This window comes from Xylocopa sonorina, chromosome 9 (genome assembly GCF_050948175.1).
Source record: "Xylocopa sonorina isolate GNS202 chromosome 9, iyXylSono1_principal, whole genome shotgun sequence".
NCBI classification, from domain to species: Eukaryota; Metazoa; Arthropoda; class Insecta; order Hymenoptera; family Apidae; genus Xylocopa; species Xylocopa sonorina.
In genome coordinates, this window is record NC_135201.1 from 10,937,348 (window position 1) to 10,950,944 (window position 13,597).

The 13,597-nt window shown below is 39.7% G+C and overlaps 2 protein-coding genes across 2 annotated transcripts in view; one reads left to right on the forward strand and one right to left on the reverse strand.

Annotated features, from left to right (window-relative positions):
- LOC143426970 (membrane protein BRI3) overlaps positions 1 to 13,547 on the forward strand; it is a 55,348-nt gene extending 41,801 nt beyond the window's left edge. The window contains exons 2-4 of the mRNA XM_076900741.1: positions 11,073 to 11,237; positions 11,838 to 12,037; positions 12,132 to 13,547. Coding sequence (XP_076756856.1) covers positions 11,168 to 11,237; positions 11,838 to 12,037; positions 12,132 to 12,263 — 402 coding nt within the window. The 5' untranslated portion in view covers positions 11,073 to 11,167 and the 3' untranslated portion in view covers positions 12,264 to 13,547. The remainder of the gene's footprint in view (positions 1 to 11,072; positions 11,238 to 11,837; positions 12,038 to 12,131) is intronic.
- Sec71 (ADP ribosylation factor guanine nucleotide exchange factor Sec71) lies at positions 4 to 10,182 on the reverse strand. Its single transcript, XM_076901609.1, has 14 exons — positions 10,091 to 10,182; positions 9,661 to 9,985; positions 8,319 to 8,818; positions 7,829 to 8,229; positions 7,353 to 7,757; positions 6,907 to 7,263; positions 6,388 to 6,699; positions 6,038 to 6,279; positions 5,688 to 5,968; positions 5,273 to 5,603; positions 4,559 to 5,155; positions 4,232 to 4,452; positions 3,961 to 4,164; positions 4 to 3,831 (listed from the first exon to the last, which is right to left on the reverse strand). Exons 2-14 carry the CDS (start codon positions 9,776 to 9,778, stop codon positions 2,704 to 2,706), a joined length of 5,097 nt encoding a protein of 1,698 aa, XP_076757724.1. The 5' UTR covers positions 9,779 to 9,985; positions 10,091 to 10,182; the 3' UTR covers positions 4 to 2,703.
- Positions 13,548 to 13,597: the final 50 nt, after the last annotated feature.

Sequence of the window (13,597 nt, forward strand, 5' to 3'; positions counted from 1 at the left end):
TGATCCCCTTATTTCTCTAGAATTTATTTAAATAAGGCTGCATTATGTAAATAATTAATCTAACTTAAGCATAAATAAATTCTATGCCATGTGAATATACATGCAACGTGTGTCCACGGGAATTTCCACGTGTTATCGTTAAAACTGACTCTATGTATAACGACCGAGACCTCAGCGAGTTATCAGGATAACTATCACTCGTCCGAACAGCTATCCGCGATGGATATTTATATTTATGACTACTCTCGGTGATGACTATGCGGGTGTTGAATTTTATACACAGGCTATATATCTTGAAAACAGTAGTACAAGCTAGAAATGAGCTAAATCCGCGATATTAAATATACAATAAATTGCACGAGAGACGTTTTTCAATTACATTATATTTGCGTTTCGTTATTTACGATTCCCTTTGATTCTCGGTGTATACTATACTTTATACTTATTTTGATTGAATGGAACGAAGCAAAACACTTGAAAAGATTGATGCGAACATTAGTGAGAAGCCAACTGAATATCTTTAACGTTTAGAAAAATTGTAACATCGGTGCTTTAAAAAGTGAATATCGGTGCGATCACGCTTGCCTTTCCATCTAAGACACTTCTAAGTTGTAAGCGCGGCTGTCCTTAGTTTATAACCGTAAAATTTGTAAAAAATAAGGACCAGGCTTTGAACGGAATCTTCTCCTTTAATTATAATTAAATATCTGCCATTTCTCGCTTATACCATCATTTCCTAAGTGTTTCGTTTAAATATACAGGAAGTGTCTAGAAAAATGTACCATAAGTAAGATTGTCCAAGTTAAAAAATAAGACAATCCGTCTAAGAGTTCTACCTGACTGTCGGTTATCAAATAATCAACACATATTCCGTGGTTACAAACTGGCTTAATCAGCCCTATAAAAATATCGAAAATCATCTTATTTTTCACTCGACAATATGCGCATTCCTATCGCACAGTATATTTCAAGAGACACTCTTTGTATACGTTTATAATAATCAAATATACAAAACATTTGACAAATAGCGCATTTCCTGGGAACGAGGAAACACTATCCTTTTATCAGACACACAAAGCAAGATTTCGCAGCATTATTCTTGAGTTCACCGATTTAGACCACTCAGAGTTACCTTGGCTCGCAGAACTTAAGACGCGCGCAAAATGTATCAGCGTAAGGAAGAATGCCATCATTCATAGCTACAATCAAAATAATTGCTTATCAAAAAGATCACGAATACAATAATCACAGAAGCTCGTATAAATGGATACGATTCATCTATACCACATTACAACATTAAGCCTCCTCATTGTCAATTTTATTTTCCTCTGCGACTGAACACTTTTTCTATCCTTCGAGCAATGCTGACCATGGCATTCGCGTCAGCTTCCACAATGCACAAGCCGACTCACAGAAGCGAAAGAGCCCTGGCATCGATCATCTAAACCCGTAAACTCGAGAATAAATATACCTATAAGATTCGCAAGACATTACGTTATTGATTGACCGTGCGAAAATGGCATCGCTAACTAGCATGATCAAGTGGCAAAGCAAAAAGACGAACTGCACGCCATTATTCTCTGTTGTATGGTGTAAAGTGTTTCCAATTGTATGGGACATTTTCCTCAGTTTCTATCCGTGAATCTAATTGGCTAAGTTCTAAGTATTGTACTGCGATTGCTCGATCGACGGCTGAAGATATTTTACAAGTCCCTCATCTTCCATTTGCTCGCCTCAAATTACCCCCAGCGGTGCCATCTTTGTCTCGTCAAACTATAAATACCTGTATAACATTATAAATAAATCTTTCCTCTCTATTAACATCAATTTATCACCTTCCACCTTGTCTTATTAATAATCGTAATTAATTTATAATAACCGGGAATGTTTCGATTTTTCAATCATAATATCAAAATTAAAATTCAATAAAAACTCCGTCGAAACAGTGTCCATGATAGTCCAATTTTAATTGAAATCTAGACAATCAGATTTGTGTATCGTGTACTCGGAACGAAAGTCTACACCGTTATTAGTATTTTGTTCTCAACGTTACATAGTCTGTTACGTCCAGAAAATACCCTATTTATTAAATACCCTGCACATAGAGATATATATCTATATATCGACTGGATTATAATGACTCTTCGCATTTAAGTCTCTTCTTCCTTATAAAAATGAAGAACATGTTAAATACAAAGGAGGTTCAGAACATATACAATACATACATATGCATTTTCTCTAGGATTTTACTAAAACGTGTTTCACTTTGATCTCTTGCGTCGCGCGTTCCTCTTTTTAATGTCGAACGAATTCCGTATTTAACATTTTATTCCTTCAATCCTCTTCGTTTTAATTCGCTTCGCGATATAGGGGAATTCTTGCTAGAATATACGGATTACAGATTTTTCACAAATTCAAAATGAAAATAATGCTGCACATACGAGAACCTAAATTCGTGTAGTAGCGTACAAGCTGAAACAAACGTTTTATTAGCAGAAAACTCCAAAACAAAGAGAAAAGATTGGCTTATTTAAAACTTCACGTATTTCTCCACAGATGTGATCGAATCTGGCCTGAGCTAATCACAAGATTACTAAACAATAAGCTACAATCACCCTAAATTGCAAGAATCTCTCCCAATATCTTTCGGATGAGCCGAAAAACTAACTTAACTTCACCGTTTGCAGCGCCTAATTACAACAACTACTGCTGCGTAATCCTGAACACCGGACCGATCCTCAAGAAGAATCTTCTGAGGACGGATCGTAATTCCGGTTTGAGATCGAAACACATTACCTCGCAAAGCAGCGGATAACAGCTAGACGCGTGTACCGCAAACCGATTATCGCTCATCTTCAGGATCCTCGTGAGTAACAGCAGGAGTATTGGCGTCCAGGCATCCCTGTGGGCTTCATTAGAAAGCGCCAGGAAGTACTCCAACGCTTCATAAGCGACCTCCACAAGCCTGGCCTCCACTTTGCTCCAGTCAGCCCTGTGGGCCTCGTCACTGTACATCTTGAACAGGATTCTAAGCGCACAGGCCAACGATTGGGTCTCCTGTTTCAGTAAGTTCGGCTTTACGTTGCCTCGAAACCCTGCTTTCCAAAGCACGTTCCGTTGTTCGTGGTTGGAATTGAAGCTCTTGGCGAATCTGTGAGACTTTAAGAGACACTCGACCAACTGTAGTAAGTGTGCAGTGGTTAGAGCACAGTACATGCCCTGTTCCTCCTTCTGCTGGTCCGCGCCTGCTCTTACGCCAAGCTCAGAGGACTTCCCGTTGAACATGTCCGCCTGCGCTAGCGCCAGATTCTCCTGGTCCTCTTTCCGCGAGGTGGCTGGATAGAACACGATGTTGTCTATCGTCTGGATCAGTTCCAGTTGCACGACGCATTTAATTAATAACGCAGAGAAGATCTTGTTCTTTACGGTTTCGCCGTTCGTTAAATTCTGCGAGCTGTTGCTTCGTTTCAGAATCCCTATATGATTATCTGCTTCGCCTGTGATTACATCCAGATCGGATTCTTTATTAGGCGACTGGGGTTTCCAGGTGAGTAGCGCGGACGGCAACGTGCTCTCGAAGATGTCGAGGACGCAATCGCATGTCTTGTTCCACGTTTGTTCGTCGAATTTGATGCCGTTGCTTATAACTAGGTTCTCCAAACAGTTTGTTCCGGAACGTGCCAGCTGTTCGTTGTCCTGCTGCACGCACCAGAGTAGTTGGAAATATAGTTGCTCTAGAAGGAGAGGCCCTAAAGTGTCGTAAAACTGCGAGAACACATCAACGATGGCGTACAGGGCGTGGTTACACGTTGTCGTCATCCATTCTGCTTTCTAGAAGTACAGAGTAAATATATGCTAATCATAAACATTTTCTAATGCGGTGTGCGTCGTAAATTGCTTTGAATACTGATTAGCGATATGTAAAAGAATATTTAATTGCTAGTCAATTCCTTCCTTTACCTCCGTATGTTGTTCGGGAAGTTTCATGTTATCAAAGATTCTAAACAAGACTTGGAAAAGATCTTTCCACCAATGGGGTTTAAATGAAGCTCCGTGTGTCTTCACAACGTCGAAGAGAACGGTCAATGCACGCGTTCGAACGTCCAACTTGCATCTGCTGACTATACACGATAACTCGAATAGTAACGGGAACCATCCCCTAACCTGAAGGGAGCATAAAAACAAAAATGTTCAACTTACAAATTTTTAATGAAATAAAATGGATATTTACCCAAGCTCTATCCTCTTCAGACACCATCCCGCTGTCATCCATCATGCCCTCTGCAAAGAGATTTGGATTGAGGTCGATGTACGAAGCACAAGAACGTATCAACCTTATGGCCTCCATGCTGGTCTCTGGGAAAGAGGCATTGCAAGCAAACTCACTGAGGCACTTGACGGCATCTTGGAAGGAATCGACCATAATACTGAAGTCTTCAGCATACAGTTCGTCTGAGAACACACACGTAAAATAGGATCGCAGCTTTAGTTAGCTCTAAAGATATTAGTTACGAAAAATTGTAGCAAACCAAAGTTATTACAATATTTGAGTGCTCACTTATAATCTTTCCAGTCATAGAAAACGCCAGCTCGACTACAGCTTCGTCTCTATCACTGGCCGCATGATGGAACACGCTGAATATGTTTTTCCATCCTGATCGTATATTAGGAGCCTGCGAATGCACAATTTGTGCTACGCAACGAACAACCATGTCTCGAATTACAGGGGATCGATTCTTCTTCATGATGTGCTCGAAGGGTCTGAGGAAATCCTTCTGAAACCGGAAATTGGCGAACTCTCCCTTCTCTATGAACTTGGTCGCGAGCTGTCTCAAAGAATCAACCGCAAAGAAGGCGATATCCTGGCGTGGACTACAGCCAACTCTGTCGAAGTGATCCCCTATGACTTGCCAGATCCTAGACCACTGAAGTCTGATACGACCCATGTTGTAGTAAGAAATCTCTACTATCTTAGTCAGGGAGAACATTCGTGGTTGCGTTGGATGAGATAATTCCTCCAGTGAGACTTGACACAGAGCTTTGACGAACTCTACGATGGCGTCTCCATCTAATCTGGTAGAACCAGTAAATATTCTATCAACAGCCACGACTACGCTTTGAGAGCTTGTTTCCCCTATGGATTCCTTTACGCTTGCTGGAATGTACAAAAAAATAGACATAAGATATATAATACTTTATAGATCGTCCTTAAGTACCAATATACGTTTGAAACGTATAAGAAATACTTGTTCCAAAGCAAACGTGTACTTACGATCCAATGAGCTGAGATTCAAATTATTATTCTGATGAGAGTTATTATGAGTTAAGTTGAAATTCACTAATGGCGAAGGGAAATGTGGTTTTGAGGGTGGGCCGAGTAACTGTGGCCTGACTCCAGTGCCAATAAGTTGTGCAAGTTCAAGCTGAGAGATGCATTTGACTACGTCAAGCCAAGAACTGCCAAGGTAGTTGCCGTCAGTGTGAGCAACGGTGATCAGTGTTTTAATTGTATCTATATTTTTCGCTTTCATTTCGGTAATCGGTGAATTGGCGGTCAATAAAGTGAACCGCGCTAGGGCCTGCACGTACGCGTCTCGTTCTAACTGTAAGTACATTTACAACTACGATTAGAAAATAAACTCACGTATTTGTTTTAAAATTCTGCCCAGATTACAAGCGAGACTTACCGTCATGTGAAATATACAAGCAATGCGTATCGCACATCTAATGCCATCCAGGCAAAGGGAGGCGATTTCCGGGTCATCGCAGTCTTGAAGGCCAACGCTAAATGCTGCCAAGAATGGAGTCCACGCGATTTTGAACATTGGTCGAACGTGCTCCAGATGTTTGGCCGTGGTAAACGGCGCTTGAACGTGACTGACAGATTCCATCAAGTTCTTCGCTGCTGTTGAGATCACCTCCATTTCCATGTTCCATAATAAACGCCGCTTTTTTTCACTAGATATTACTGTAACATCAAACAGGTGTTTGACATTGTTAACAGTGTTCTGCTACCATGCGTTTTATCTTATCTTACCTTGCTTTCCAGGTCGATTGGGATTAGACTTCATCTTTATTTCGTTACCCGCAATTTCGTCGTAAATTTTCGATAAGTACTCTTCTGGTAAGTCTTCGTTGTCGCTGATGCGTCGATTTAACTTTATGTATTGCTCCTTAGTCATTTTATTCTTCACCTGGGGTGAATGCAGATCTGTAGTTAGCATAATGATCGAGAAGCCCAATACATAAGCAGTGTCTGCGCTTGTGAATAATCCATTACTAAAAATATTGGAGTAAAAATGATTAATAGCGTACAGATAGCATTGTCAATAATATTGCTAACTCTGTATCGATAATAACCGCCAACAATTATTAAACGATGCTTACTTTGGATTACATTCGCAATATCGGCTGGCAAACTTCTCCATTAAACGATCGATCTTTTGCGCCTCGCCAGGTAATCGGAAACCCTCGAGAAAATATCTGAGGGCTGTAACTAAATCACGGTCGGCAAAGTTCATTTGATCAATGTAACTGTACATAACCTGATTGTGATTGTGATCGCCAAGAAAGTCGCCGATTGCGGTCTTATCGAGTCGTTCGTCCATGTGAAGCCATCGTGCAACATCTTCGGACGAATTACCTAGAAGACCTTGTTCTTGAAGATATTGTACCCCCTTGCTTGGCTTTCGATTAAAACTAAAGGCAAGAAGACCAATATAATTAATATACTTTATGCCTTTTTGCGCACCTACCGCTTCCTAAATAATATCATCATGATTTTAAATATTAGACAGTCTTAAATGTCACGACAAACCGTATGAATTGTTTAGGACATTTTTTAGATACTAAGCTATCGAGATTCGATATTTTAATCTTAGAACAGCAAGTAATTGTGACACCTACATCTCGATTCCAGTCTCCCACACTTCCTTCTGCTGTTTCTGCACTTCGTATTGCTCTGGAGAATCTGGAATTTCCTTGTTGCCCACAAGACTAGAGTTTGCAGAGGACAGACTGCCAGCACTTCCATAACGAGGCAACAGAGGTTCCACAGGAGGATCAGGGGGTTCCGATTGGATCTGCTGATCGGCTGGAACGCTTGGATTTACGTACAGATCTCTGCTCCACTCGACCATACATTTTAAGATCGATACTAAACATTCTAGACCCCTGATCCTCATTGATTTCTCTTGGTTAGGCGAAGCGCCCAACTCCAATGCTTGTCTACCTTGAGCTATTTTTGACAAGTCATTTACAAGTCTGCAGTAAAAAAAGAAAGAAATTGTTGATGATTATAATTCTCAAAATTTCTTTAAAATGCTCTTTGTAAGTAGACGTTACTTTCATACCTTTCGAACAGGTTCGCAGCTGAAAGATCGCAGTCGTAGTTCACGTATATATCCACAACGCTCTGCGCGTCCGCACAGATGCGAGTCAAAGCGTGTATCACCATCCACTTGTGCTCGAACGAACTGCTGGAGGTTTCAAGGATGTTCATGAAGATCTCCTTAAAGAAGACTTCTATCTGCATTTTTAAGTGCACTTTGAAGCGAGCCAATAGCGCGAGGAACAACGCAAGGGAGAGCTCGAACACCTCCGGAACGGAAGAGACGCCGTTCTTCGATAGCGCCACGCAGAGATATTGTTTTATAGCTATGACAAACATTTCGTTCGAACGCAACACTGGCCCAGCATTTTGCAATATACCCAGAAGTAATTGCAAGGACAGGATCTTCGATCTAAGTTGATGAGATCTAAAATGTATATGATCGCAATAAATATATCTTAAGCTATTTTAATCGAAAATATTCAGAATGTTCCATACTTGGGATCCGGAGTGCCATCTGGAAGTGGCTTCATGGAAAGTTTGCAGAGTGCCCTGAAAACCAGAAATGCGTCTTTCTGCAACACGTGAGTGAATTTCGCTCGGACCATGTTATCGCTCTCCGCCACAGCCTCGTCTGAATTCTCATCTATAGGCACTTGGTCTAAGCTAGCCTCCTCGGAAGTCATCGTGTTTGTATTCATCGAATCCTCGGGAACAACAGAGTTGACCATATCCTCCAAAATTCCTCGAACGATCAGCTGAGGCTCCTGACTGCTCTCTGTCGATTGTTCTTCGTGATTCACAGTATCAGTTTCTAGATCCCCACCAGAGTTGCAATTGGTGGAATTCACATTGCTCGTGTCCAACTGCTCCACCTCGTTCCGGACGTTCTCTTCTTCCTGACACGACAAAGAAGCCAACAAGATAAATGTTTGAAACATGCATAATAAAGAGAATTATCGATTAAATTTAGTTCTTATAAACTTACTGCCTGCGTCTCCATACGCGCGAAGATGACGTTTATCATCTGGGTGAGGGTGGCACGAGCCGTGGTCTGATTAACCAGGTTCCTCGAGGCCAGATAAACACTGTACACCGTGCGTATGGTGAGCAGTACAGTGCCCTCGTGAACTTCTACATGCTGACTAGTCATCACTGTGAGAAGAGCCTTTATAATCTGAAGCTGAACTCCTTCGTCTGTTTGGGGTCCCATGAAACATCCGCATATTGTTTCGACGATGCGTACGATCAGTAGTTTGTTTGGTTCAGTAGAATCAGGTACGTTTCCAGTTAAGTGACCATACGCGATCAACTTTTGCAGACAGTCCAGTGCAGTGACCACGATCCTGGGTGACTTACTCTGGCAAGCCAATTCGAAGGGCAGGAAATACTTTTCCGCCGAAATTACGTACGAATCGCTGCGTGGTTGCGGTAACGCGGTCGAAACCTGGCTACCCGTGCCTTCTTTGATCTCATTTCGCAAGTTATCTGAAAAAAGCAGAATACATATTAGAAATGAATAAATTCAATCTCGCGATTGTTTAAACAGGAAATGAGAATTGTTTTTATTTTATGTTTATTAAACGGAGATGGTGCAGTAACTTGGGATAATAATACATAATTAAAAATAGGCTAGAATATGACTGACAATATATACATTGATGACTATTTTCATAAGGATACTTAGATATACTCAGTGTGTTACAACATACATTAGATATCAAAGTTCAAGAACTCAACAATGTTATAAATCATTATATTATCGATGAATATCTGTACATGCATTTTATTGTACATTATTTAAATTATATTTACATATATATTATTAAATACTGCATGTATATTACTTTAAGTTTCTACAGTGGGATACTACATATTCATGATGATGCAATATATCAAAGCATCAAATTGATCCAATTTAGATCTCGGTATGAAGACCAACAAATGCAATTCAATCACTTAATTTTTAATGCTGGAAAAAGGTAACGCTTTCAAATCTATCACCAATTCTACCACATATGCAACACATATACCATCCAACTCCACAAATACATTTGGAACTGACTTCCACTTCATGGAATTTTAATATCATCTATAAGAAACAACACGTTACAAGTTACTCTTAAACTAATTAGAATGAATAAGCTAAAATGAAATCCCATACGAGAACCTGTATCCACTAAAGGATCAACCATTTGCTACCTCGCGTTGATACTACATGCAAACCCAATACATACAACCCGTAGGCATTCGCACAGTTATCGACTGCTTCATTCGTTCGCACAGTACAATCGTACAGAAGGATACCAGGGAATGGCATGCACATTTACCAAGCGCAGTTTCGCAGGATTTTCGTAGCTGAGACAGGTGCGACCGTTTGACATCCCGGTCGGCCAGGATCTTTTCTAAAGCTCTGATGATGAACATCTCTCTGGAGTTATCTCGCATCGTCGCCTGGGTCCTCTGCTAGGCTGGCACAGGAGCACACGCGGCTCGGCTGGAGCCTCGCATCTTCACCAGCTCGTGTACTCGTGCACCTCGTGTTCGACGCGCATCACCCTGCGTCCAGCTCGAGGAGGCGGCCCGATGTTGTGCCGCGGTTCACTGGTACCCCTTCTGCGGCACTGTCGACGGAACGCGGATCGATCAGCCACTCTGGGGAAGGCCTGCCGTCGTGCGAACGGTGCGTCGAGCTGGATCCGTCACAGGAACACGTCCTCAGATCATTTTTCACGAAATCATGCGCGACGATTGCGAAACTGGGAAATGTGACAGTAAACTTTCGAAACAGCAGAGGAACCGCACGCAGGAGACAGTCTGAAACGACGAAGGTGTGCCATGTGGCGCCCTCAGAATTTGTTGGTTATTTATGACATAAATCTAAAAATCGCTAGATCAGTGTCGTACACGCCGCCATTTCGAACCTTACCAAATTTCTCCTCGCTCTTCGCTCTTCATTAAAGTGTACCTTATTAAATCGATGGTTCTCGTGTCTTTTCAATGAAAAATATGTACCATCCAGTGAGATTATTTATTCGAGATGTCTCGAGTACGTAGAAATGTTGTGCAAGTCGACATTCGTCGAGGATCGCATTCTACGGACGGTACTGTGTTACGTAACGGCGGGAAATTCAAATCCTTCTAACAAATCTTGCGATATTTCTTAACCTCTTCTCTGTAGATCACACTGAAATCAATATATAACCTTCTGTTTCAGCGTGAAAGAGAAATGTACGTAAAAAAAGTGGAATTCTGATACGTTTCTGCTTTGAAAATTACAATAAATTAGAAGTAACTGCGGTAAATACTCACTGGACTTAAAACTGTCTGCAGTTCCATCTACGTTCAATCAATGTCGCTCAATTAAATTACATTAATCGTAAATAGCTGTAAGTATATACAGATTCAATCTAAGATGCGCAAAGTTATTTTATGTAATTCCAAATATCGTAATAATCGTAAATAATTTTAAGTATACGCAGATTTAATTTAAGATGTACGAAACTTAACGGCGAGATGCACGTTCGTGCAATTTGAAACGTGTGTTGACGTTAAAAAGAGCACGACCAGCAACGTCACGGTCGTCCAGCCAATAAAACTTCGTTCCCTAATCGCAGAATGGGAAAAAGAAGAGTTTAATCCGACGGGGTTCGGCGAATCCTTCCGAGCGGAAATAGTGATGCACGCTATTTGTTTTGGGTGTCACGTCACGAGAGACCTGGGAACCATTACGAGGTGGTAGCTGTCAAAAAATCGTCGTGCCGATGCTAAATTATCTAATTGGCCTCGTTTATCGTGCGAATTGCTGATAAAAGCGATTAATTCGATTACCGGAGAATGGAAAAACAACCGTTAAATCCGGGCGCAGAGAAGCCTCCACCTTACTCTGCGGCCACAGCACCGAGAAGTGAGCGTCGAGCTTTTAATTCCATTGTTTTCCTTTCCGTCTCTTCAGAATCAATTACAGCCACGATATACTATGATCGTCGCTGCTCTCATTTCACTGAGCTAATCCGAAATTGAATGTTTCTTGATTCTTCGTTTTAACGTTTCGATAATTGTTACGCGCTCGCTCTTCTTTTTTTCCTTTAGTTGTGTTCATCCAGTATTTCCATTTGCCTGAAAAATGGTATATATTGTTAGCAATAAATTAGTGTTGTTCGATACGTTAATCGAAGGAGAAGTAACGCTTAACATTGTAGCATTGAAATATTGCACATCATATTGTTATGTAAATTGGAGTCGGTAATTTCTGTTATCTATTATTATCCACATTTTAACAGCGATATGTATACCTTATCCGTACCAGACAGTGGCATGTTCTTTCGTGTAAGTCGCAGTTAATCTAAATTGGTTGCATGGTAATATAGGGAACAAATGGATTTCCAGTATCTAATTATACGAGCAAAGTAATTGATAGCGACATGAAACTGTTACAAATTATTATATAAAGATACAATACATTGGAATCAATATTGGTAATTAAAGTATAATTAATTGTTTGCAGCAAATTCCTCATGGCAACCACCTCCGGGTTACAATGCTACGCAACAAGGAGCTTCCAATTCGTGGACTCCACCTCCAGGGTACTATCCTAGCACTGGTGCAAACTATAATTCCAATTATGTACCTTCTTACGGCTCCACGCAAGCGACTACAGTAATCATGCCTGAAATCATTTTAGTTGGAGGATGTCCTGCGTGTAGAGTAAGTTGCATTTGTTTGTAAAATAATGAAATACTTTTAAGATGTGGTCTGCTAATTTGCAACAACATAATTAAATTGGTATTTTCACGCACAGGTTGGAATAATGGAGGATGATTTTACTTGTCTTGGACTGCTATGCGCGATTCTGTTCTTTCCATTGGGGATAATTTGTTGCCTGCTATTGAAGACTAAACGTTGCTCTAACTGCGGTGCTTACTTTGGTTAATGTTATACTGTATGATAGTAACAAACTTTTGGAAATTGGATGCGTTATTAGCCTAATTCTAATGCAAGTATAATTACTTGTATACAGAAGTGTAAGAGCAAGGACAAAGAACTAATTTTGTATTTACTATCATGCAAACATAACGATTTATTTACGTTAGTTAAGGAAAGATCAAAAGATTTATGTTACTATAATTCAGAAAGATTGTTTGTAGGAGATACTGAAGCAAAATTTAAATGATTTTCTTAGATATAGGTATATGAAGTCGATATAAAAATATTGATATGGTAGACCTTTATATCTATCCTTGAGGAGTAATATTTTCAGTAATTGTATAGAATATAATTTTGTAAAATATTGACATATAGTTAAAAAGTTTCCTATGCATTCAAAGTTTGACAAACTTAACACCTAGTTTGTACAACTTTCCAAACCCTGCACAAGGGATTTTGATTAATATTGTTGCACTTTATTACAGTATATTTTATGATAATATTAGTTGATATTAGTAATTTAGATTAATATTATTATATATTTTAAAATATAGATATAGAGTATTTCATAAGAATTCCTATCTGGCTATAAAAGAAACGATGAAAGCTATGAAAAACAATGTTTGAAACAATATAAGTACTTACAATAAGAATGTCAAGTTATGTGAAATAGATTTCATTGAAGTTTTTCGTGCAACTAATGCTTACATAGAACTTGTGTAGAAAATACTTTGTGCTACTCTTTAAAATAATTTTGCAAGGAATCAATTCAATGAAGTTTGGTGCATACACATAATACCAGCAATTCAAGTTTCTAATGTACTGTTTGAAACGTTTGAATCTCTAGGGAAGTGTTGGCAAATAGTTTTCCCAGTGTAACCAATTTAGTCAATGAGTGCAAGAGTGCAATGGCATTTGTATCGCGAATTTATGTATTTTTGTAAAGAAAAAGGGTAACAGTATTCAAACATTGTTAAAACCACCTTAATACTTGTAAGAATCATTGTCAAATCGGTTGAGATCTGACTTTCAGGGAGAAAAAGAGTTTATTCTGTACTATTACGCTGCCCAGGTTCAAACGAAAAAAAGATAATTAATGAAGCAAGTCGAGAAACGTGTTTTTGATGCGTACTTTGTTATGCGAAGCGATTTAGAGAGACCGTAAAACACTAAGTACCTGAAGATGCGAGATATTTTTCTAGCAAAAAGGAAAACTCCATTTGTGAACAGAGATATGTTCGGCTTGTCTGGAAACATATTTGTGTAAAGAATAAAATTCTTATTAAAATTATTGTTGTCACTAATTTAGTTGTACGTTATTTAGCCAAAAAGTAGTTTGTT

Coding starts and splice junctions, on each gene's coding strand:
- Sec71 (XM_076901609.1), bottom strand. CDS start 9,778: ATGCGAGATAACTCCAGAGAGATGTTCATCATCAGAGCTTTAGAAAAG. Junction 8,819..9,660: donor ATCCTGCGAAACTGCGCTTG/GTAAATGTGCAT, acceptor TGCTTTTTTCAG/ATAACTTGCGAAATGAGATC. Junction 6,700..6,906: donor TGGGAGACTGGAATCGAGAT/GTAGGTGTCACA, acceptor TCTTGCCTTTAG/TTTTAATCGAAAGCCAAGCA.